At 44.6% G+C, this 27158-nt stretch overlaps 1 protein-coding gene across 6 annotated transcripts in view; it reads right to left on the minus strand.

Annotated features, from left to right (window-relative positions):
- The window catches only part of LOC133490133 (cyclin-dependent kinase 17-like), a 42736-nt gene extending 18259 nt beyond the window's left edge, over nt 1-24477 (minus strand). For 2 of the 6 annotated variants that reach the window (XM_061799832.1, XM_061799926.1), the window contains exons 1-4: nt 24163-24477; nt 17889-18049; nt 12661-12825; nt 2681-2814 (exon numbers count right to left, since the gene is read on the minus strand). In XM_061799832.1, the coding sequence (XP_061655816.1) occupies nt 2681-2814; nt 12661-12825; nt 17889-18049; nt 24163-24455 (753 nt within the window). In that variant the 5' untranslated portion in view covers nt 24456-24477. Of the gene's footprint in view, nt 1-2680; nt 2815-6021; nt 6780-12660; nt 12826-17888; nt 18050-24162 lie in introns of those variants that run through there. The other 4 variants (XM_061800010.1, XM_061800099.1, XM_061800183.1 and 1 more) reach the window with 4 other exon arrangements.
- Nucleotides 24478-27158: the final 2681 nt, after the last annotated feature.

Raw genomic sequence — 27158 nt, forward strand, 5'->3', positions numbered from 1 at the left:
TACAAAGACACAAAGTAGCTCCTTCTGACCTTCTCTGTACTTTTCCATCAACCTCCTCAAGGCAAATAATGCATCTGTGGTATTCTTTCTAGCCATGAGACCATACTGTTGCTCACAAATACTCACTTCTGTCCTGAGTCTAGCTTCCACTATTCTTTCCCATAACTTCATTGTGTGGCTCATCAACTTTATTCCTCTATAGTTCCCACAGCTCTGCACATCACCCTTGTTCTTAAAAATGGGCACTTGCTCACTTTTCCTCCATTCCTCAGGCATCTTCTCACGCGCAAGAATTCTTTTGAACAAGCTGGTCAAAAACTCCACAGCCACCTCTCCTAGATGCTTCCATACCTCCACAGGAATGTCATCAGGACCAACTGCCTTTCCATTTTTCATCCTCCTTAATGCCTTTCTAACTTCCCCCTTACTAATGATTGCCACTTCCTGGTCCACCACACTTGCCTCTTCTACTCTCCCTTCTCTCTCATTTTCCTCATTCATCAACTCCTCAAAGTATTCTTACCATCGAGCTAGCACACTGCTGGCACCAGTCAACATATTTCCATCTCTATCCTTAATCACCCTAACCTGCTGCACATCCTTCCCATCTCTATCCCTCTGTCTGGCCAACCTATATAGATCCTTTTCTCCTTCTTTTGTGTCCAACCTGGCATACATGTCATCATATGCCTCTTGTTTGGCCTTTGCCACCTCTACCTTTGCCCTGTGTCGCATCTCAATGTATTCCTTTCGCCTCTCCTCGGTCCTCTCAGTCTCCCACTTCTTCTTAGCTAACCTTTTTCCTTGTATGATTTCCTGTACTGTGAGGTTCCACCACCAAGTCTCCTTCTCTCCTTTCCTGCCAGAAGATACACCAAGTACTCTCCTGCCTGCCTCTCTGATCACCTTGGGTGCAGTGGTCCAGTCTTCTGGAAGCTCCTCCTGTCCACCGAGAGCCTGTCTCACCTCTTCCCGAAAAGCTGCACAACACTCGTCTTGTCTCAGCTTCCACCACATGGTTCTCTGCTCTGCCTTTGTCTACCTAATCTTCCTCCCCACCACCAGAGTCATCTTACACACCACCATCCTATGCTGTCTAGCCACACTCTCCCCTACCACTACCCTACACTCGGTAACCTCCTTCAGATTACATCAACTGCAAAAGATGTAATCCACCTGCGTGCTTCTACCTCCGCTCTTGTAGGTCACCCGATGTGTCCGTGCCTCTTCTGGAAAAAAAGTGTTCACTACAGCCATTTGCATTCTTTTTGCAAAGTCTACCACCATATGTCCTTCCAAGTTCCTTTCCTGGATGCCGTACTTGCCCATCACTTCTTCATCAACCCTATTTCCTTCACCAACATGTCCATTACAATCTGCACCAATCACTAATCTCTCGCTGTCTGGGATGCTCAGAACTACTTCCTCTAGCTCCTTCCAGAATTTCTCTTTCACCTCTCGGTCACATCCTACATTATACATAACATTCTCAATGTTCTTATCAGTTGATAGTGATATATATCAAAATATGAAACAAATCACTTTAATCTTTTTTCCCCTTTTTCTCTGTTACTCTTAAATGTTTAATTTAACTATCGCTTTTGTGTCAAAAGTTGAACATGATATGGAACAATATAAAAGTGAATTTATGATTTGTTTTAACATAATGTTCGGGTGGTGTTGCGTTGCTGTTATCGCACAATGGTATATTATTGAAATATAAGGTATCATAACAACTTAAACAAGTTGGCGTTTAGCTTGATTTCCTGAAAACGTAGTCATTTTGCAGATGCGAGGATTCGGATCAGACAGCGACGATATTCTGGTATGTGCATGTTCATCTTGACTCCTCTACCTGCACAGGCTTGACACTTTTACAAACTCATCGTAGCCAATCGTACATAACCACCCAACCATCTGTATAAATGCTGAACTTGAACCTGATCTATATGCATGTTTACATACGCCACCCTTTGAATAACATTTTTGAATATATTTTTTTTCATTGCCTGTGTACCTTGCTCAGTCACAATAAATAAAGTTAACTGATGTTCAACTGCATATATAGGGCTGCAGTGGTGGGCAGGATGGCAGATGGCGCTTATCTACTTTGTGATTCCACTTGGGGTTTGATGGCAATGTGGGTTTTTGGTACAGACAGTCATGATATAGTCTGTTTCATGTATGAACACAGTGGGGGTGCACATCTGTTTTGTAGTGAAACTCGTGCATCCCACAATGAAAAGCTAATCCAGCGTGAAAAGGAAACCCATCCCTGACTCAATGGAAGCAGAGGAAGCAGTTGAGCCATTTATTTACCCATGTTCTCCTCAAAGAATTAGATCATTTTAACATTAGCTTACAAATCATCAGAGAGGTGTATAATGACTATACTAGCATGTGTCTTCCCATTACAAAACGTTTTTTTTTAATAAACCTAAATTGATATGATTCTTTTCATTTTTTTCGGCTAATAGTTAAAGGGTTTTAACACAACCAGCTGCAGTTTTACAGATAACATTTAACATGAGATGAAAAGAGCCCACCGTGCACTTTTTGCACCCTAAAACCCTTTACACTGTGCAAGTACATTGCACCACACAAGGCATTAATCTTTGTGTTATTGAACCCAGACATGTGCCAGGTGTGTTCATTATGAATGACAATAAACTTCCTATACCTCATTAGAGATCCGTCGATGGTGGTTGTTTCTCATACGGACCCTGACTGGACTCTGGACCTCATCGGAAGATGTCCCGGAAGCCTGGTCGCTCTCACCATCTGAGCCCATCTTCACATTCTCGTGGACAATACCTGTAACAGACAACATGTAAAAAAAACTTTGCACAACACAGAAAGACAAACTGCCATCTTGGGATGCGCTTTTTAGTAGTCATAGTGAATGTATTCAGAAAATGGAGTGTATTATGATCAGCACATAGGGTGCTAACAAGTGAGTATAAATTTCCATTGGTAAGATGAGGAGATCAGAGATCGATATTAATCTGAATGCAATGGGAGCTCTCTCATTTCTGCCTGTTGCCCTTCGACACCCCCTCCTCCCCAAACTCCCCTTCCATCTGATTAATGAATCACGTTGCAGCAGACAGGGCTACTTCCTCCGGAATGGAGCGTATTAACAAATATGTGCGTGCGGGGGAGGGGCGGGGGGGTCTCTCTCTAAGATCCGTGATGTCAAAATCTCTACAGTTGCTGAGATATGTAACGCATGCAGATATTTGTGCTGCAGGAAGCTGCTTTGGCAGATAAAAAGTCAAATGTTACAGCTCACAGTAGACACTCTACACTGTGCTTACCACGTTTTAAACAATGCTCTAGCAGGGCCTGGTGTGACAAAGAGGCAGCCAGATGGAGGCTGATGTAATTGGCGGCGTAAAAGGAGGTGAAAAGGAAAATTATGTCTGCAACACATCAGCCATGAGACAGATGGAGGGCGGGACAGCCGAAGTGATTCGTTGTGGTCAGCTGCGGAGTGGGATGAAATTATCTGCTTTTTGCTCATTTGAGGCTTGTGGTCATGTTGCCTCAAAGATAAAGCACAGCGGCGCCATGAGGTACGAGTCGCCCGACTTATCCGGTTTTCGAGACACCGACGTCGCATTGCTAGGTAAATCAGTTTAGTTAATGCTAACGAAAAATGCAAAATGCCATAGATGGGCTAACGAACAGCATTGGCGTTATAACCCTTTAAGCAATGGATAGTTGAACACAAACGGTGGAGCAATACATGTAGACAGATATTATAACAATACTCACAGGCATATAGTCTTTATCTGGGACGAACTACTGATATTACTGTACTGCATGAGCTTAGTTGTGACATCGCTATGGACTTTATAGCGGTATGTCTGTAATAAATTGCCCCAAGGTGACTACGATGTGCACACCAGAAGGAGCAGCACAAGTTCCATTGAAGCTAAAAACGTGGCAAAAACAGATTTATTCTTTACATTGTATGTAATTATGTCATTACTGTAAGTTTTTATAAAGTACAATATTATAGATTGCTATTTTATTGTTACAAAAAAATAGACAAATAGATTTTAAAAAAGGCCGACTGGTTAGAGCGTCAGCCTCACAGTTCTGAGGACCCGGGTTCAATCCCTGGCCCCGCCTGTGTGGAGTTTGCATGTTCTCCCCGTGCCTGCGTGGGTTTTCTCCGGGCACTCCGGTTTCCTCCCACATCCCAAAAACATGCATTAATTGGAGACTCTAAATTGCCCGTAGGCATGACTGTAAGTGCGAATGGTTGTTTGTTTCTATGTGCCCTGCGATTGGCTGGCAACCATTTCAGGGTGTACCCCGCCTCCTGCCCGATGACAGCTGGGATAGGCTCCAGCACGCCCGCGACCCTAGTGAGGAGAAGCGGCTCAGAAAATGGATGGATGGATGGATTTTTAAAAAACTGTTGTTGTTTTTGGGAGGCTGGAAGGGATTTAATTCATTTCTTTGAGATACAATTTTGTGATAGCATTTTCACATCTCAAGGTACAAGTGTATATAGCAAAAACAACAAACCTTTTTGATTTTGAAAAGTCTTTCATTAGTACATAATAATACATAATAATAATAATGTTGTAATTAAAACACTGTTACTTCAAATATGAGTGACACAGTGCTTCGTTTTATTGGACTTTTTCCAAAAACTTGTGGTGGGATCCTAGGAGCTACATTTTGAGCAAAAATCCAGTCACCCGCACAAATGCTCTGGAAATTATGTCATAGTTAGCTATTGATGTTTACCATCGATGTATTCTTATTCCAATGGACTGAAAGCATGAGAAAGGATATGCTTACAGAATTGAATTTCTTCAGAAAGCAGAGTAGGCAGTATTAATATCAGGCATTAGCTCTCACCACCTCAATGGTGAAACAGTAAACTCAAGTTAACTGACACCTGAGATAGAGACATTTATCCAGGCTATCCACCCAATGACAGACACACACGAGCAGAGGCTCTCTAAAAGGGGCAAGCACTGAATACTTACCCATGCATAATAACACTAAGTGGGTTAGAGGACTTTGTCGCGTATGCAGAAGTGTTGTGTTGTATTTGTGTAAATAGTCAAGCGATGTGGGTCAATGAGATAAGCCATCTTATGCGGAAGGAAAATTCCACCACTTGCGTCCCTAAACATTCCGAAAGATCATGTGTGTGTCCCTCCTGCAAAACAGCCTCTGTAACTTGGTGTTTCCATAGCAGATCGTAAACGTCCTAATTAACTCTTGGCTCCCTGTGTGTGGCCTGGGTGGCCTGCTGTGGGATGTTGACACCCCACTATGGACACGTGTGTGCGGACTTAATATGAATCCATATTTATGTCACATAACTACATTTCCTTCACTTTGTTTGAAATCAAACAGACATACATGGTCTCAGCAAGCTGCTAAAATATTTATGGGTGGAATTCACTTGAAAAACACTGGAAAGAGTAGTAATCATGTTGCTCAAGGGTACAATGGTAAAACATTTCTAGTCACTGACCACATCCAACCCATTACCATCTGTTATTACCATACTTTGAAACGGATCATCCCTTTAAGCTCCTCTGGCTCTGAAAGTGATTTAAAGCTCGGGACAGAATACCCTCTAAATTTATAAAGTGTACAAGAATAGAGCTGCTGGAGTCATTGTACTGACAAGTAAATGAGTTTTTAAAATATTCAAAAGAGGAACGACTGGGAGGATAAGCAGCTACACTGTCCGGAAGCGACCTACTTCATCTCTAGAGGAGTCATATTGGGAGTTGACTGATTCAAGTTAAAGAATGGACACAGCAGCAAAATTACAGGAGAAAGCAACATACAGTATGTAGATCCTTTACTGTGTCTTATAAAATCACACAAAAGTTTTTAAATTCATGAAATCGCACACAACCTCTTATTAGGACGCAATAAATTCTCAACATTTGGAATGAAAAATTCCTCGACCTGTGGTCATCCCATCGTCATCCTCCCATTGGAGGAGAGAAAATCAATAATAGAAGCGATGACACTCACCAATACGGCTTCCCGGAGGACGACATGAGTCAAGCACACGGAGCATGCGGAAGGGTGACATCCTCAATGGTGGCTCTCTCTCCCCCATTCTAACCTCCAGCATGCGAGGGTCTCCCACCCGAGGAGCGCTTGCAGGACCCCCTTTGGGGTTTCCAGACACATCCATTGCTCTGAAGGAGTGCCGTTTTCAAAAGTCCAAAATGAATGTCCCAGCCAACAACTTCAGTCCAGTCCCAGACAATTCCAATTTTCAGGCTGCTTTAGTGCTTCCAGGTGAGGCATGCAGCGAAGAATGTTTTTGGAGGGCGAGGCAAGTGCTTCTCTTGTGATGCAACAACTCCTTCAGCTACTACTCCACTTTACTAGTTGCACCCGTAGACACTCCCTTTTATCCTTCCCTCCTTTTCCCTGCAGTCACACTCTGTTTGCTTACTAAGGAAGGTCAAACAGTGCAGGCAGGCGAAATGCTGCAGAGACAGTCGGAAAAAGCAAAAGCGGAACAAACATGACAGGTGATTTTCCCTCCGAACTGGCAAGTCATCCTGACGAGACACTTTCTTGTGTCTTAAGTGTATGACGGCCAGCTCTCCTCTCCACATCCATGTTGCTGTATCATCTGCATTATCCCAATGTCCTGCTTGCCTTCCTCCCCCTCTGACACGTTCCTGTGCCTCATCCTCTTCTATTCATCGCAGTACTCTATTCAGCCTCTCCCTCTTTCCACTCCCCTTGCTCGATGTCTTCCTCCTTGCCTCTGGCGCTCTATCGGTGCTTTCAGTGTTGTTAGTCGTCCAGTTCCCTCCCTTCACCTTGCCAATATCCTCCTCCCTCTCAAGTGATACCAATCGTTGGCTCTCTTTCTCTTTTTCCCTCCACCCGTCTATCTCAAAACACTCTTCCTCCCTGCTACCATCAGTCTGGGTCCACAGAGGGTGTTGTTCCCGTTTGGGGGGGGAAATCAACATTAAAAAAAATTCCTGCATGATCAGCCTCTTTATTGCAGCGCCTTTGCATCGTTTCATTCACTGTCCATCTCTCTTTTGTTATAGTAAAACACAGAAGCTTCAAAGTGACATCATTGCCCCCATCATTGCTCTGTTACCTTCTTTCCACTTTGATCATTCTATTCTAAACCTCCCCGGTGGACCTGAAGCGCAATCTATTACCAACGGGCGTGCGCGTACACACTCAGCCCGACATGTGCCACTGTGCATACAGATAGTGTGTGACCCTGTAACAACAGCATAGCAGAGAATACAAACAACGCGCAAACGCGGGCATGTCAATAAAAAGGCTAACCGGAAGCATTAAGAGCTTGTTTTCAACATGGTTCGATAACATGAGCGGCATAGCATTACTACCACAAAATAAAAACAATCAAGTTTGTTATGGTTAGGGTTAGCTAGCGTTGGCTTAGGCTTGTTCCTGTAGCTTTGCTAACGTTGTGAACTGACGAACAAAAGATGCTAAATTAAGAAATTGCTGCCAACAAAAATATTACACCTTATTTGTATGTTTTTTCATATTTGAAAAGAGAATTTTTGAATGCCAGAAGCGAGTAGTCCCCAATATCAGTCAATCTTTAAAATCTCCATGGTTGACTTTACCTCTCTCTAGTTGCATACTTTTCACTTCATGTTGTCATCCGCGGAAGTTGACAAAGGTTACAAGCCTATATTGATATACAAAAGTTTAAAAAGTAAAAATGTTTGTTTTCAAATGTAGGGAGTATGTTAAAAGTCTTGAAAAAAAAATAAAAACACAAGTAAAGACAGCTGAAAAATCTACTTTACATGCAAGTACAGTAACAAAATATTTGTACTTCGATGCTTCCCACTGGTGAGGAAAAACACTTACAGTGTAATGACTGGCATATTACAACATAACCACGAAACCATCATGCCAAAAGTGAAACTCACAAATACTGTCAGTATCACATTCACACCTACGGGCAATTCCCAGTCTTCAATGAGCTTAATATGCATGTTTTTGTAAAGGTGTGAGGAAATCAAGAGTGCCAGGATTACAAACTGGTCATAGCTGAGATTCAAACCGAGTACCCACTGCCTTGGACACTCCAAGGCAGGCAGACGTGCTAGCCACATGCTCCACCGCCCCACTACAACTTCCTGTCACTGTATATATATATATATTTTTTTTTTTTTTTTTTTCATTTTAATCATGAATACCACAGCCTGCCCCCAGACAAGAGATATTATTTGAAACAAAACAAAAAAAAAATCAAAAAGCATATCATCCCAGAAGAACGCAAGCATGCCTGCCAAAAGTGACTTACAGGCCTGGAGGGAGGGTGAATTTAGACTCTGGTAATTACATCTGCATCTGTGGAATCTTATTATTTAAATCACTGGGTCGAGAGGGCCTACTGTAAGCTATGAGTTCCATTCTGTCTGTGTTAGTCCCCAACGCGTCAAAACCTTACTATAGATTTAATTGGAAATATTCAAAAATCCTAGCCTCCACCTTTTCAGAATATAACTTGAGCAGCTACTCCCAATTATGTATTTATTCATGATACTAATTACAATCCCTCAAGGGGAAATTCAGCGTACACTCTGCTGCATATATTTTTGTGTTGCACATATAGAACCAAGTCACACACATGCAGCTATGCAAGCGGAGATGTAAAAGTGAAAGGGGCGTGCAAACAGTGGGAGTAAAGGGGACACAATTTCAGGGGGGGAGGGGGAAAGCAATTGTTCCTTCCTGCTGCTTTCAGCATTCTTCTTGTTACCCACCGACACATTTGTACTAGCTTCCATTATGTCATTTTTAAGGTTTTTGCAGCATTGTTGTCCTGGAATGTGTTTTTCTACAGATTATATTTACTATTGTTTCATGTTTTCTTTTCTTGTGTCCCATGTTCATGTCTTGTCTCGCTCTTTCGGTTTTCGTTTCTGCCTGTTTTCGTTTGCCCTGTTCCTCTCGTCTACCAATCAGCTCCCTCTAGCCACTCGTGTCTTGTCCAGGTGTGTCTCGTTGTCTCGTCGGTTAGCTTGTATTTAATTCCCTGGTATTTTTCAGTCTGTGTGCGTTCATTGATGTTGTTGTTAGCCGTGTTAACCGAGTCATGCTATATTTCCTTTCCTCCAGCATGCCCTTAACATGCATATTGTGAACAAGGTGTCTAGTTTTGCTCAATCTTTAAGAAAGCATATGGGGTTTAAAAATCTGCATAATGAATTTCCTTGTCCCTATTATTCAACTGCTAAATGAATAATTTCAAGCAAAAATGTTTCCCTTTGCCAAAAAATCTCACTCTTAGACTGATTGGGGATCATTTGTTGTATAACTCTGAATAATCACCATTTGAGAAACATGTTTATTACACCCCAAATATTTGCTGGTCTTACTAAAAGCACAAAAGGAAAACGCTTACAAGGCCATCCATAAACAGACTCAACGCTATTGTTATTAAATCCAGTCTGCCGTGAACTCTGTTAGTGCAAGCAAACGGATGTGCCGGGAGTGCTGGGGAATAAAGACAGCAGTTAATGCAGTGTTAATGGATTAAATCCTACGCAAAGACAAGGTCATGATGTACAGTGGGAGTAACGTAGGTGTTTCATTTTGCCACATTCAGCTTTCATCTGCTAAATGACATTTACATTGGACTACAGTAAACCTCCACTCCATCGAGGGGGTTACGTTCCAAACCCCCGCGATAAGTGAAAATCCGCAATATAGAAATACCTATAGAAATATGATTTTTTTTTTTAACTTTAAATTGTTTTAGGGTCTTCAAACACACTTTTAAAACAATATACACGTTTAAAAACAGAATATATATATACATATATATATAGAGAGAGAGAGAGAGAGAGAGAGAGAGAGAGAGAGAGAGAGAGAGAGAGAGAGAGAGAGAGAGAGAGAGAGAGAGAGAGCGCAATGGATAAAAAAATGGCGGAAATATCAAAATTAATAACACATACAGTACAAAAAAAATAAAGTGTTTGCATCCCAGAGAGACTAGCTGTACTATCAATTGCCTTAACTGGTTAAAAAGGAACATAATAATAATAATAATAATAACCCTAGTGAGGATAAGCGGTAAAAGAAAATGGATGGATTGATAATAATAATTTTAAAAAACGCGATATAGCGGGACCGCGAAGCGTGAACCGCTATATAGCGGGGTTTACTGTAAATTAAAATTAAAGGCATTCTGTGAAGGAAGTAAAAGTGGAGGAGAAGACATTGCATCACATTTTAAATAAGCAGGCGGTTTCGATATTATCCTTTTTTTTCAGTCAAACAGAGAAAAGGGTTAACTAATTTGCAGTGCAGGTACTTTAGATGTCAGCCCAGTTACCAACAAATGAATCATAAACCTGTTAAAAGCGCTCTGGCTGCTGGACAAACCTACAGTATATGGGCAGTAAATGCACCACAGTGAAGCCCACTTAAGAAGATGAAAAGTGTATTGAAATTAATACTCATACAGATGGATAGAACAAGTTAGCAAATGACTGAGGGAGGACAGACATCTCTTTAGTGCAGCAGGAAAGTGAGATTGCATCATCATGTCGCTCCTAAGGGTGCGACATGCTCCGACTGCCAAATGGCAAAGTGAGTCAGCGAGACCAACCGGGAGACACACACACACACACACACATGCAAACACAAACACGCACACACACTTGTCTTGTCACAGTTTGAATAATGGAGTGGCATCAGTTCTGGCTACTGCATCATACGAGATCCTCGGCTTTGCTGCCCCACAGATTTCACAGAATGACGTCACCTGGCGCACAACTGTTCTGCACCTACAGACTCCTCCGTTTACGTCTCAATTCGTGATAGGCTGGTAAAGCAACCCACACCAAATTAGCTGCATGGTCTGTCTTGGATTTCTAACAAATACATGAGTAACTTAACCTACTGTATGTTTCTATCTGAAGGAAGATGGCAATGCAGGAATGACAACAGTGATTACTGCGACGACGCCTACCTCTGCAACTTTCTACATATTTTTTTTGTATGATTCAATTGAATGTGCTTTTACTGGAAAATGTTTTATAGATTTCAATGCATGTGCAATGCATTTCAAAGCAGTCTTTTTATTTCTGTACAAGCATAATTTTTTTTACTGGCAAAATCCCTTTTTTGCACAACACTAGTTTCGATACAAGGATTTTTGTTGCGGGCGGCACGGTGGCCGACTGGTTAGAGCGTCAGCCTCACAGTTCTGAGGAGCGGGGTTCAATCCCCGGTCCCGCCTGTGTGGAGTTTGCATGTTCTCCCTGTGCCTGCGTGGGTTTTCTCCGGGCACTCCGGTTTCCTCCCACATCCCAAAAACATGCATTAATTGGAGACTCTAAAATTGCCCGTAGGCCTGACTGTGAGTGCGAATGGTTGTTAGTTTCTATGTGCCCTGCGATTGGCTGGCAACCAGTTCAGGGTGTACCCCGCCTCCTGCCCGATGACAGCTGGGATAGGCTCCAGCACGCCCGCGACCCTAGTGAGGAGAAGCGGCTCAGAAAATGGATGGATGGATGGATGGATTTTTGTTGCAGCCAGTGTGCAGCTCACTTAGCCAGGGAAGGACTCAGGGGACACGTAGCATCCAGCTAATATGACTCCACTGTGGAGGGAGCACTTTGATACCACCTCCATCCTCATCTGCACTGCTCACCCAGCCCCCCCCCCCCCCCCCCCCTGTATTGCTGTAAGTCATGTAAATCAATTCCTCTCACCATCTCCAAATCCTCCTTTCCCTCCTTCGATCCCGCCATTCCACTGCTCCCGTATTAGCCCTTCTGTCACAGTGCATCAACGAGACCCACGACAGCCATAAAGGAACAGACTACGGGTTAGATTACAAATTTTAGACTGACAGAGGGAGGAAAAAGTGATTGTGTGAGCTGTGAGATTGTGTTTGTGTATGTTGGATTAAGGTCATTACAGTTTTATCTTTTCACATTCACACAAAACACTGGATGGCCAAGTATTGTGAACGGAAGTTTTATTCCCACTAAACACCGCCACTCAAAACAAACAGAAACACTACAACGCTACCACATATAGCGAGCAAAGCTGGCCTTTACTGTAACTGTAAATGTAATATTTCTTAGAGACTGTGTTTGTATTTGGATTGCCAAAGAACACAAAGAATTGAGGACAACGATGCTGGCTAATACAAGCAAGCTTATCAGAGTAATCTACAAATGCTATAAAAAGATATTTAAAAAAATACCCCAAAGGGGCTGCAAGCAGTTTCGGGGTGACATCAGAGCAATCAGATTGGGTGCTACAAAGTGCTACAATTATCTGGAGATGCAACGACATCGCTGCATTTCTGTCCCTTTATCTCTTGGCGGAAAAAGTCCAATACAGCGGTCACTTGAGATGCGAGTTTGTTTTGCTTTGACTTGCGAGCAAAAACTTGAGCTACGAGCACTGTATAGTAGTAGTAAACTCAACTCAACACATTTTAAAAACAACGCTTCAATGTTTCTTAGAATCAATGTTGAGACATCGCATTGATTTGGCACAACAATTAGCAGAGTGGTAGTTTCTCTTAACTCACTGAAGACAATACATACCGTGCTGTCCAAATGTAAGAGGTAAACAAAGGCGTGTGTGTGTTTGTGTTTGTGTTTGCATGTGTGTCTGTACCCAGAGATCCAGTCCTGTGGAGGCTTAGACAGGCTCTGTCTCTTTCCAGCCCCCCACCCGGCTCCCTGCGGAGGGCGGTGCGGCCCAGATGACCGGCATACTGACGCAGGAAGGAGGGAGCGCTGTGAGAGGCGGGAGGATGCAAGGCGCTCACCGCCATCGGCACTGAGCCACGCAATTGCAGAGGAGCAGCCAGAGAGAAAAGGAAGAAAGATAGACCAAGATAAGGTGTGAAAAAGAAGCCACAAAAAAAAGACAAAGAGGAGAAAATGGAAGAGAGGAACACCACAATAAAGAAATAACACGGGAACACAAGGAAGACAGAAAAGGAAATCACATTTGAAGCATTTGAAGGAATACGTAGACTTGGGTAAAAAAAAAAAAAGCTTCCCGGGATGTGTATTGCTCGACTAATGCTTCAGTAACACTGATGGACACTAAGAAAGATTCAAAGAAAAATAGAGTGGAAAAGAAAACATACGCATGAAAAAATGAGCAGGCCTAAGCCTAAGAGGCATCAGAGGTAGAACTAAAATATTTATTGGACGAACTGGAATAGCTAGTTAGAAATGGTAAGCTACACTGAGAAAACCATCCATCCATCCATCCATCCATCCAGTAGCTTTAGCAGGGACGCCCAGACTTCCCTCTCCCCAGCCACTTCATCCAGCTCTTCTGGGGGGATCCCGAGGCGTTCCCAGGCCAGCCGAAGGACGTAGTCTCTCCAGTGTGTCCTGGGTTGTCCCCGGGGTCTCCTCCACGTGGGACGTGCCCGGAACACCTCACCAGGGAGGCGTCCGGGAGGCATCCGAATCAGATGCCCCAGTCACCTCATCTGGCTCCTCTCAATGCGGAGGAGCAGCGGCTCTACTCTGAGATCCTCCCGGATGACCGAGCTTCTCACCCTATCTCTAAGGGAGAGCCCGGACACCCTGCGGAGGAAACTCATTTCGGCCGCTTGTATCCGGGATCTTGTTCTTTCGGTCACGACCCACAGCTCATGACCACAGGTGAGGGTGGGAACGAAGATCGACCGGTAAATTGAGAGCTTCGCCTTTCGGCTTAGCTCCTTCTTTACCACAACGGACCGATACAAAGTTCGCAAAACTGCAGACGCTGCACCGATCCGCCTGTCAATTTCCCGTTCCATTCTTCCCTCACTCGTGAACAAGACCCCAAGATACTTGAACTCCTCCACTTGGGGCAGGATCTCATCCCCGAGATGGAGAGGGCATTCCACCATTTTCCGACTGAGGACCATGGTCTCAGATTTGGAGGTGCTGATTCTCATCCCAGCCGCTTCACACTCGGCTGCGAACTGCTCCAGTGAGAGTTGGAGCTCACGGCTTGATGAAGCCAACAGAACCACATCATCAGCAAAAAGCAGAGATGCAATACTGAGGCCACCAAACCGGACCCCCTCTACGCCTCGGCTGCGCCTAGAAATTCTGTCCATAAAAGTTATGAACAGAATCGGCGACAAAGGGCAGCCTTGGCGGAGTCCAACCCTCACCGGGAACGAGTCCGACTTACTGCCGGATATGCGGACCAAACTCTGACTCCGGTCGTACAGGGACCGAACAGCCCGTATCAGGGGGTTCTGTACCCCATACTCCCGAAGCACCCTCCACAGGACTCCCCGAGGGACACGGTCGAACGCCTTCTCCAAGTCCACAAAACACATGTAGACTGGTTGGGCGAACTCCCATGCACCCTCGAGGACCCTGCCGAGGGTGTAGAGCTAGTCCACTGTTCCACGGCCAGGACGAAAAACACACTGCTCCTCCTGAATCTGAAATTCGACTTCCCGACGGACCCTCCTTTCCAGCACCCCTGAATAGACCTTACCAGGGAGGCTGAAGAGTGTGATCCCCCTGTAGTTGGAATACACCCTCCGGTCCCCCTTCTTAAAAAGGGGGACCACCACCCCAGTCTACCAATCCAGAGGCACTGTCCCCGATGTCCACGCAATGTTGCAGAGGCGTGTCAACCAGGACAGCCCCACAACATCCAGAGCCTTTAGGAACTCCGGGCGAATCTCATCCACCCCCGGGGCCCTGCCACCGAGGAGCTTTTTGACTACCTCGGTGACCTCAAACCCAGAGATAGGAGAGCCCGCCTCAGAGAACCCACACTCTGCTTCTTCATGGGAAGGCGTGTCGGTGGAATTGAGGAGGTCTTCGAAGTATTCTCCCCACCGACTCACAACGTCCCAAGTCGAGGTCAGCAGCGCCCCATCCCCACTATACACAGTGTTGGTGGTGCACTGCTTTCCTCTCCTGAGACGTCGGATGGTGGACCAGAATTTCCTCGAAGCCGTCCGGAAGTCTTTCTCCATGGCCTCACCGAACTCCTCCCATGCCCGAGTTTTTGCTTCAGCGACCACCAGAGCTGCATTCCGCTTGGCCAGCCGGTACCCATCAGCTGCCTCAGGAGTCCCACAGGCCAAAAAGGCCCGATAGGACTCCTTCTTCAGCTTGACGGCATCCCTCACCGTTGGTGTCCACCAACGGGTTCAGGGATTGCCGCCACGACAGGCACCGACCACCTTACGGCCACAGCTCCAGTCGGCCGCCTCAGCAACGGCGGCGCGGAACATGGTCCACTCGGACTCGATGTCCCTCGCCTCCCCCGGAACATGAGCAAAGTTCTGTCGGAGGTGGGAGTTGAAACTCCTTCTCACAGGGGATTCTGCCAGACGTTCCCAGCAGACCCTCACAATACGTTTGGGCCGGCCACGTCGGACCGCCATCTTCCCCCACCATCGGCGCCAACTCACCACCAGGTGGTGATCAGTTGAAAGCTCCGCCCCTCTCTTCACCCGAGTGTCCAAGACATGCGGCCGCAAGTCCGATGACACGACCACAAAGTCGATCATCGATCTGCGACCTAGGGTGTCCTGGTGCCAAGTGCACGTGTGGACACCCTTATGCTTGAACATGGTGTTCGTTATGGACAATCAGTGACGAGCACAGAAGTCCAATAACAGAACACTGCTCGGGTTCTGATCGGGGGGGCCGTTCCTCCCAATCACGCCCTTCCAGGTCTCACTGTCATTGCCCACGTGAGCATTGAAGTCCCCCAACAGAACAATGGAGTCCCCAGTGGGAGCGCTCTCCAGCACCCCCTCCAAGGACACCAAAAAGGGTGGGTACTCTGAACTGGTGTTTGGTGCGTAGGCACAAACAACAGTCAGGACCCGTCCCCCCACCCGAAGGCGGAGGGAGGCTACCCTCTCGTCCACCGGGGTGAACCCCAACGTACAGGCGCCGAGCCGGGGGCCAATAAGTATACCCACACCTGCTTGGCGCCTCTCACCGTGGGCAACTCCAGAGTGGAAGAGAGTCCAACCCCTCTCGAGAGGACTGGTACCAGAGCCCAAGCTGTGTGTGGAGGCGAGTCCAACTATATCTAGTCGGAACTTCTCGACCTCACACACCAGCTCGGGCTCCTTCCCTGCCAGAGAGGTGACATTCCACGTCCCTAGAGCCAGCTTCTGTAGCCGGGGATCGGATCGCCAAGGTCCCCGCCTTCGGCCACCGCCCAGCTCACACTGCACCTGACCCATATGGGCCCTCCCACAGGTGGTGAGCCCATGGGAAGGGGGACCCACGTTACCCTTTCGGACTGTGCCCGGCCGGGCCCCATGGGTGCAGGCTCGCCCTCGAGCCCCACCACCAGGACTGGCTCCAGTGGGGGGCCCCGGTGACCCGCATCCGGGCAAGGGAAAACGAAGTCCATTGTTTGTCGTCATCATTAGGGTCTTTGAGCCGTGCTTTGTCTGGTCCCTCACCTAGGACCTGTTTGTCATGGGTGACACTGCCAGGGGCATAAAGCCCCAGACAACTTAGCTCCTAGGATCACTGGGACACACAAACCCCTCCACCACGACAAGGTGACGGCTCAAGGAGGGGCACACTGAGACATAAACTTAGAAATAACTAATTTATGTCAGCACAATGTCCATTGTTACGATTAAAAATCATTATATCGTATGTGTGCATTGACACACCTGCCGGCTTTTTAATCATCCCAAATTTCCTCCGCACCCACACATTCGGCTTTAGCATTTAGCCTGAAATGCACACAATTCTTTCACAGCCCCCATTAAGCAACCCTAATGTCCTCCAGAAAAAAAAGGGAGGAGATCAGGTCAGCACCAGCCTCCATTTTGCCTCTGATTAGCACTTTGAGGAAGGAATGTTTCACCACTCTTCTACTTAGCCGGATCAAGTGGAATGTGTCTGCAGGGGGGGACAAGTGGAAGAAAGATGGCGAGTAAAAGACGCAGTACGCTGGTCAAAGTTTAATGCCCTCCATTAACTCGATCACTTCCTCCAGCTGACTCCTCCCTGGAAATGGACTAAAATAAAATCAGCTATCAAGACAAAGGAAATTAATGCTAAAAAAAAAAAAAAACAACACAGGGAGCGAAAGGGGGGTTATATTAATGCGACGACGGTGAAGTTGATGTTCTATCTATAGCCACCAGGTTACAAAACCAACAAATTGGAGCGCAGCCATCATATCTTGGCTGAAGGGCTATAAATGAACATTGCAATTTGAATGCTTGTTTTCTCACTTCCTCGTTGTTTGTTCAGAGTGTGAGAGCAGAGAAAGTGAAACATTCCTTCACTCCGACCTGGTTTCTGTTTGGTGACAGAATATGGCTGAAACACACGCACACACACACGTTAGTGTCTCATGTGAAGCTGTTGGCATGATGCAAGTGCAGTCCTTCAAAATGCCCAGCAGATGGCAACTGCACAGTGACTTGGCTAATATTTCTACAAGAGCAAAATGTGTGTGCGTGAATAAAAGACACAGTTCCTTTCAATCTTGATGATCGGCACAACAGAGACAAATGCAAATTGAAGAGGTGATGGATGATGGTTAAGATGACTGCAGTGAAGTCAAATGTGAAAAAAATAGGAAAATAGGAAATAAAGGACCTGTTTCCACCAAGTACAGTTGGATTCTCTTTGGTTCAGTTCAGTTGTATTTCTTTCGAACTGCGAAATTTTAGAAAAGGTTACGGCTCTACTGTAACACATTTTGACATCCAGGATGTCCTTCATTGCTGCCGGACGGTGTAAATAACGTCACGCAGCAATCGCCATCACATCTATACACCTTGACGAGTTGAATTGAACTGGACTGCTTGGTGGGAAAGTGTGCATGGGTGTGTGGTGTGTGCATGCGTACGTGCATGTGTATGTGCGTCTCACCATTATCCCTGGCTGTTGATGGCTCATCTAAAGCCATCTGCTCTGCCAGTTCAGACAGGGAGTCGTCAACGGGTCGAGCGCTGCGTAAAGACATGGACAGCCTCCGTTTGATTATCTTCATTCGGTCCATGTTCTCAGGTGCAACCCCAGCACCCGGAGGCCTGAGAAGGAGAGACAACCACCATCATGCCACATTCATGCCTGCTGTGCTCATTGAGACCGTCATATCTGAATACTGCCATCAGTCTTTTTTTTTTTTGTACAGCGAATATACTGCAGTACTGCAGCCAATGCACATTTTCAACAGTCATTTGGCTTCCTGATGATTGTGTTTGCTCATTCAGCGCGAGTTCTCTTTGTTATGTATCCCAAGTGCAAACATTGCAGAATGAAAAACACGGGGTGCCAGAGAGAGGCAGGCTCATCGAGACAAAAATAAAAGCAGAGAAAGAGAGTAACAAATGAAAATGCTAAAACTAGGCTTTACACGATCGGGATTTTTGGGGCCGATCACCGATCGGCGAGTTGAAAAAAACGATAACCGATCACCGATCCGATCACTTGGTGGAGGAATGTGTCTACTTAAACGACTTCTTCATTTACTGTATATACTTGTGTACTTAATTGCTCAAAAAATTATATTTACAATAAATCATGTATCTTTGTTCCTCGATTTATACCAGTGAGCCATAGTGACAGACAGAACAAATTAATGGTCTTCTATTAGATGGCAGGAAGTAAATATAGTAATTAATGTATCCACTTTTTGTGACATTTTTTGTTTGTTGGTGTGCCGTGAGATTTTTCAATTGTAAAATATGTTCCTTGGCTCCATAAAGGTTGGAAATCACGGCGCTAGTCAGGTCATGTATTCTAATCAGTCAGGTCAAACCAACATTACAACGTGACAGAATGGGTGCTAAATTACTGTCATGAAATTACTTTATTTTTAATTAAATTACTTCCCGCCACACCGAAACTTTAGAGCATGATTCTACATATCGGCGGCATGTTTTACGTACAACCGTTAGCGCTATCACTAGCTTGCTAGGCTACATAACGTTTTTGTTGCCTGCTTGCGAGCTGTATCGTATTAAATGTATGTGAACATACCTCAAGCAAGCCTTAAACGAACGTCATCTCCTCTCCTGAGCACCGGTGACCACCAACGCATGTTTCCCCCCATTTTGTTCTTACAAACACATGGCGCGATCCATTATTGTTGTCGTCGCCATGGTAACAAGTGTATCCGGTCGCATTTGAGTTGACAAGATGAAGATGAAGCCCATTGATCGGAAAAAATGGGATGTGGAATACAAGATTTTATTGCAGTAGTCTGACATAGTGCAATCGTGAAAGACTAAATATGTCTTGTAGTCTGCCGGGCATTACGCGTTGTCTGACTCACACGTGTTGTTGGTTCCACACCGCCGACAAGTTTTTTTTTTTTTTTAAATAACTTTATTGGCCGTCAGATATTTACAGGACTACGCCAAAAGACACGCGACAAGGCTAAAAATAATTCAAATATACTGTGTACGATGGCGACGCGGAGTAAATGTCTTTTGCGGAGCCGATCAATGACATCATTGATCGGATCGGCGAATTATGACATTAAACCCGATCAGCCGATCAGCATAAAATGCTAATTATCGTCCGATACCGATCAGGCCGATAAAATCGGTGTAAAGTCTAGCTAAAACTAAATGTGCGCCTTCTCCTGGAAGAGCGATGATTGACACTTGCAACTTCCCTAACTTGCAAAACCCCTAAGGCGACATGATTGGGGGAAAAAAAGGTTTGCGAGATCTTGCAAAGTTTTTATGTGTATTAATGCCTTCTCGGTCAATTTTTTAGGTTCACAAAATTCAAACGAACAATGTAGAAAATTAAAAGTAAAAACTAGATGTGGCAACTGAAATAATTTTAAGGAAAAATGCTATATTGGGATATATAGGGGACCCCCCCCCCCCCCCGAAAAAATAAAATAAAAATAACAGTAATAAAGAATGTATATTACAAAAATATCATAAAATAATTAATTAATTGTGGCCGTGCTTGAGCCGGATGGATGGAATTAATTAATTGGTTATACATTTTTAAAAATTCCTGACAAATATCAGAATCGGCATCGGCCTCAAAAAATCCATATCGGTCGGGCCTTATTTACAGTTGTGCCGCAGCCTATCCCAGCCGACTTTGGGCAAGACCCTTGAGTGGTTTCCAGCCAATCGCAGGTACAGTACATACATAAATAATATACTGTATATTCAGTCTTTCCACAAAGTCAAAGTAGAAATGTGCACCATGTGTATGGTCAGCTGTTTTAGAGGGTAGTGATGAGCGTTAGACAATTTTTAAGTGTCTGGTCGTTCTGGTGTTCAGGGTTGTGTTATTGTGTAACATCTCCCAGAGGGTATTGAACAATTCATATTTGCATGTGTGTCTGTGTGTGTGAGTTAGCTTTTAGAGTGTGTTTTTTTCCCCCCCCCCTATACTTTGCTTCCCTGGCCTGGAGCTAGAGGTCACTGCAGTAGATTATATTTGTATCCCCTCCACTTCCTGCTTCTTCTATCTCATCCATAAGTGCTCAGCCGCTGACATGCACACACACATGCACGCAAACACGTACACACAACGAACAACGCACGTACAAAGCACACATTGGCGTTCTCTTTGTGTCCAACCTCTGAGGATGGAACAAAAGCTATTCATTCTTTCAGGCTCTCAGCCCATTAAGAGACACCGAATGTTGTGAGGGAATTCAAACCCTGTGAGCCGCAATTAGGACAAATGCCGCTTTGCACAAGAAGATGCTTTCAGCTAACAATCATTTTTAGCCCAGTTGTATATACTTGGCACCTCATGTGTCTACAAATAAGCTTAAGGGAAGGTTACAAAAGAGCAAAAGGCGACATGCTAACATTATTTTGTATCACTCATGGATTAACGAGGAACCCTCCCCCCTCATTTGCACGTCTTCCCACACTATACCGTTCAGACAAGATTAGGTTCCCCTCATCCAATTTTCCCGTCATCCCCAAATTGTCAGGAATAGGCATGTTACATTATTGGCAAAACAGCTGACACACAATAACGACAAAAGTCTTCTATGTCAGTCTTGATCTTAACTGTGGTGAATTAGCATGGACAAACACGGAAGCAAGAATGTAATTACACTGCAATTCATAAAAAAAATAATCTGGGTATGACTTCACCTAGCTCACATTTCCAGTTTCAGTCAAGTTTAAAAATAGGTCGAAAGTATCTTTAAAATGTTAGAACAGTAAGACACTGATACAATACTTGGAATTACTATTATCATGTAAGTAACATGCATACTTTTAGTCACCTCTACATGAAATGCTGCTCCATACCATTTTGTAGCTCTGTCAAGAGGAATTTCCATAAATAAATTGCATTGGACGCATGGAGTCAGTGAATACAGCAGTACAGGCTCCTCCGTGTGTGTGGGGAGGAAAGAGATGTGGCTTCAGGTTGCAGCATGTGCAGGCCACACACACCAGACACCCGGAAAAAAAAACACTCTTCTGTAACTCCCACTAAATGGACGAGGGGGTTGGTAGGGCTGCATGGCCACTCCAGATGATGAAGGTAGTTTTAACACTGTGCATTGTTTGGGGAATACAAACAGCGCTAAGTGTGCTGCAAAGGTGGAACAATAAAACAGAGCAGAGCAAAGGTTTGCAGGTTAATTAATTAATTGCGAGTGAGCATGTGTGTCATCGAATGTGCGGGCAGGGCGGCGGTAGGACAGAGGTGAGGTGAAGTAGCACACGCCCGAGGAGGGCAGGGGACGACGCAGTCTGATTTATTCAGGGCGCACACCATTTGGGTTGCTAGGTTACAGGCCCATACTGCAACCACAGTTTCACGCTCTCAAGTGAAAAGAAGGGGGGAAAAAAAGAGAAGTATCGCCACATCACCAACTACATCACTCTTCTCGCTATGCATACACACACCCAGAGAGATCGATGAGTGTCCAAAGCATGATCCTTGCACATTTGACACACTCATAGGGACCGTAATACAAGTTTGAGGCAGCTACATTCTTTGTCCCTATGCCTCTGTGCTTTACAAACAAGCATTCTTCTGCACAAGAATGTGTGCACGCACGCACAGTCGCACGTACAATTGGACAGAATGGAATGGGCCCGCAATAGCACCCAGAACATGGCTTGTCACAGCTGACCGAGGATCCATGACTAATGTCCAAATACTGACAATATCACATATTCTAACGAGGACTGCATTCTGAGTCACCAAAATCATGCAATAAAAAAAACAAAAACAAAAAAAACAGTGTCGTCTAAAGGAGACATGATTGCTTGATAGAGTTGTCAGCGAGAGGTCAGGCAAAAAAAAATCCATGAAAACAGTTTGCTGCATTCAAGGACACAAATGAAATCAGCCCACATTAAACTAAATCGCCGCTTTTGTTATTGTATAAAAGATTGTGTGGGTTCAGAAGTACACCCACTAATATGGTGGTATCATAACTAAAAAGGAAGAAATGCACTTTCCCAACATGTCACACAGCTTTAATATGCTGATCTACAACATGACCTGTTTTCTATTGCAACCTCTGCGTCTAAAATGCTACCATCGTGTAAGTACTTATGTCTGCAATTATTGATCATTTTCGGTTTAATTATTGAGGTATCATGCAATTGTTACACTGACAAATTAGTCTTCAACCCTTCTTGGTCAGAACAATGAAGTTTTGGGTCTTGCAGAAAGTTTTAATTTACAGAGTCAATATCACCATAATGTGCCTTTGAGACGTCCCTATTTTTACTCCCAAAAAAGATTTTCCATTCAACTCCAGAAACATTGTTTTAAGTAGGTGTTGTGCTGGAAGAAATGCATATTGGTCAAGCTGCCACATTTTTTGTTGCCATTTTGTTGCTTGCCGACAGGGTGGACAATGACAGGTAGGACATTTTCAATGAATGTTAGCAGTTAATGAGCGCGTGGCAGACCTTCACTTCGCAACGCGATTCGGTTAGCAAGCGTGTTAACAAATATATTTGGAACTTCTGAAAGGTGTTTAAGTCAATTGATATTTCACGATGACAGCGTGGACATGTTCTTGTTGCTTGGCAACATCCAGCGACACACATACAGGATGATGAAAATACAGAAACAGAAGTGCAAATATTCATTCATCAACTAGCCATTGGTTCAGACGCCATTGACGAAAGCCAAGAACAAATGTGGGTTATAATGTCACTGAAAACATCAGAGGGTTTCTTAATGACAGGGTGGACAGCAATTTAAGGGAGGCGTGCAAAATGTTCAATAGGATCATGAAAATCGAATATACTGCTCCAAATTATTCGTTTTACCCCAAAAAATAATAATAATAATTTGTTGTGGACTATAAATCCATGTGAGAATTATTCGTTATCATTTAACCACTTATCACACACGCTGTAATTAGCAGAGCAATGCGTTGGACACGCCAAATCGCCCACATACAATGAAAACAAATGGTATAAAATGAAGAAAACACATTTTAAGAGCCTTATCATCGTGCCGGCATGTGTGCAAACGTGTGGCAACTGATATTAAGACCTCACAGTTCAATTATTCTGCTCCATTTTCACGTTTGAGTAAATGTGATGAGGACACCAAAGGCACGTCATAGGAATATTGCCCCTCCCCCCCCCCAAAAAAAAAGCAAAACACACGTGCATGCATGCTGGATCATCCAGCACAGTCCAAGTTGCTTTGAATTGAAACGGACAATCCTGCGCGTGTACATCTGCACTTAATAACAAGCCCAGTCCTGAAGCACTTGCGCAAAGGGCAATATAGAATTATTAATCCATTTAAGAGACAGCGATTGCGTGCTTTTGCTGCCTTAACTGGTGTGTGTGTCTATGTGTGTGTGTGCGTGTGTGTGTGAGCTTGAGAAGAGAGTCCTCGTCCGCATTCCAGGCCCAGTGTGTTTCTCGATCACCCCGTGCTCCCCTGACGCAACTGCCCCGGGGAAGGTGAACCAAAACAGGGCCTAGTAAAGGGGCTCCGCGCGTGGAAGTTCCCCCCCCCCCCCAACTCGCTCTGAAACGTCGGCACCCGTAATAACTGTGTATTGTCACTTCAATGCAGAGAGGTTAAGTGCACTGGTGGGTGCTCAAAAAACGTCTACCTGCAAAGGCGGCTCAAGCACAGGCACGAGGGTTCAAGGTGGCCTCTCGTGAGCAGGGTCCAAACAAGGAGTGAAGAATCGACACGAGCTAAAACATACCTGCTCGTGCTTGTGCTGCTTGGAGGAGACGATCGTTGCCCCTCGTGTTTGGTAATCCGCGCAGGGAGGAGCGCGCCACTGCGACGACGTCCGACAACTACTTGGCAGCGAAACGCAGCAAAGCGCCAAGCAAGTCTTCTTGTCCCACCGCCTGAGTTGCCGTCACGCGTGATCGGTCGTGACTTGGGCTCGCGAGCAGAGCCGTCCCGGTCGGAGGTGATCAGCCATATCGCTGCCGCCGCTGCCCTTGTGGGTGTGCGTCCACCTCGAGTGGAGGCGGGCGGTGGCGTCATCCCGGAAAACACCACAGGGAGTGAGGGAAAAGGGGGGGGGGGGGAGTGCCCCCACACCCCCACCCCCCCGGTACGCCACCTTAACCCCCAATCTATTGAAAAGGGGCTTGAGATCAATTCACTCCAGGAGGGCAGGCGTGGGGTTGTCATGTGGGGAAATTAGCCTCAAACCGATTTTAATAAGCACCTCAGAGAAAAACCTCCGTAATAATGCATGTAGATCTATGCAAATCCAGCGACATTATTCACCCAAAAATGAGGGCAAACATTGGAACCTCCAGCTGGCAAGCAATTGACAGCTGTAATGTTCTCCTCAAAAATAAACAAAGAAGATGTTAGTTTAACACATTTTAATCATGTGCAACCGATGCACGTGTTCGAATTAGGTAGGTCCAGTCAAAGGAGTTTTTTTTTTCCACTGCGGTCAAGCCAGCCTCCACTCGTAAAGTAGCAGTCAAGCCAGCCGCCCCTAATTTTGTTCATACTAGGCATTACGGTAATGGACTCGCGGCGAAAGTCACCTTCAAAATAAAAGCCACCCAATAATACGGACGTCAATGCTCTTCGCTTAGGGAATGAAACCTGCATTAAAACATTTTGTTTATTTGATATCTGTGGAAAAATAAATGGTAAATGGACTACACTTATATAGTGCTTTATCTACACCATCACAGTGCCCAAAGCGCTTTACAAAGCCACACATTCATAAACCAAAGGACGACTGCTGCCATGCGAGGCTCTGCCAGGCCCACTGGGAACAAATGAGGGTTCAGTGTCTTGCCCAAGGACACTTCGCCATGCGGACAGTCGTAGCAGGGATTCGAACCTGTTCTACCTACTGAGCCAAAGCCACCCTAAAATAATCCCATTGGTATCGCAAGACAAGTCCAGATCTGTGTGACAGACCACCAAGGACTCGACGAAAAGAGGTTTGATGAAGATCTGATATTGTATTTCAAAATAAAAGTGAAAACTGCATATTTTGCTGTCATTACCCCTAAAGGAAAAAATCTGTTAATTTTTTTTAGGAGATATCGCAACACCGGTCCAGTTCTGGTACACCACCCCAGGTCTACAACAAAAGAGGTCACATCCAAATCTGATGTGGCATTTCAAAATAAAAGTCTCTTGAAATTGGTATATTTCACTGTCACTACCACTGATTTAAAACATTAATTTTAAAAAATTACACGCTCTCGCAACACCAGTCCAGTTCTGGGGGACAACACACCAGGTCTCCACCAAAAGAGGTTTGATCAAGATTTTAAAAATAAAAATAAAAAAAAATAGAAAACCATCTTTCTTTTAACTATTTAAAATATACTGTTCTCCTTCCAGTTACTGATGGTGTCGTGGTTCATGAGGTGGTGTAGTATCCCCCAGTACTGGTGTTGCGATAGCTCATAGATTTTTTTTAAACAGATTTTTTTCAGTCAGGGGTAATGACACCAAAATATGCAGTTGTCAGAGACTTTTATTTTGAAATACAATATCAGATCTTCATCAACCCTCTTTTAGTGGAGTCATTGGTGGTCTGTCACACAGATCTGGACTTGTCTTGCGATACCAATGGGATTATGTTGGGGTGGCTCAGTAGGTAGAACAGGTTCGAATCCCTGCTACGACTGTCCGCATGTCGAAGTGTCCTTGGGCAAGACACTATACCCTCATTTGCTCCCAGTGGGACCTGGCAGCGGCTTGCATGGCAGCAGTCGCCCATTAGTGTATGAATGTGTGTGTGAATGTGAGGCTTTGTAAAGCTTTATTTTGAAGGTGGCTTTCGCCACGAGTTGCCGACCTATTACCGTAATGCCTAGTATGAACAAAATTAGGGGCGGCTGGTTTGACTGCTACTTTACGAGTGGAGGCTGGCTTGACCGCAGTGTTTTACCAGTGTATTATAGAGTCCTAGTTGTCCTTGTTAAAAAAAACTATTTTTGTTGTGTGTTTTTTTTCTTCCGGGGAGCCTGAAAAGGTTCAATGGCATTTCCATTCATTTCAATTAGGTAATATGATTTGAGATACAAAGAAATTAATAATAATCGGTTCCCATTTGACCCCTTTATATATACGATTTTGAATCCACATAATGAGTTGTTTGTTGTGTGACTGTTCATTGTTTTGAATTTGTGAATTGTTTTAAACGTCATGATATATTTTCATTTAGGTGACATGCTATCTTCTAAAACATCGCAAAAGCAGTTCTTCGATTTCTATGTAAATCACTGATGGAGGGAGGTGCCATAGAAAATGTGGTTTCTGCATGTTGCACATGAAATCCCTCTTTAACTCAAAGAGAAATAATAAACTGCAACAAACGTGTAAACTGCTCATTTCTAGTTTGGGGTCTCCAGGTCTGGATCACGCTACAACAAATAATAAAACTTGCTTATTGCATCTGTTTTTAACCTGTTATGAACGTTTGATTCATCAGATGCTATGTACATATTGTGTTATGTAAATATGTAACAATATCACATTGTAAAGTTTGTTGTACTGTACATGCATTTATTTGTTTGGATTTGATTTTTAATTACTATTTTTTTTTCTTTTATCTTGCTTTGTTTTGCTCTGCTGTTTGCAGCCAGGTCGGCAATGCAAATGAGAATCTGTTGTCAATTGCCTTACCTGGATAAATTAAAGGGTCAAGAAATAGAAATATAAACGTATTGGCCGACAGAGGTCGCTGTTTGATGTACTCCA

Source organism: Phyllopteryx taeniolatus, chromosome 1 (genome assembly GCF_024500385.1).
Source record: "Phyllopteryx taeniolatus isolate TA_2022b chromosome 1, UOR_Ptae_1.2, whole genome shotgun sequence".
NCBI lineage: Eukaryota > Metazoa > Chordata > Actinopteri > Syngnathiformes > Syngnathidae > Phyllopteryx > Phyllopteryx taeniolatus.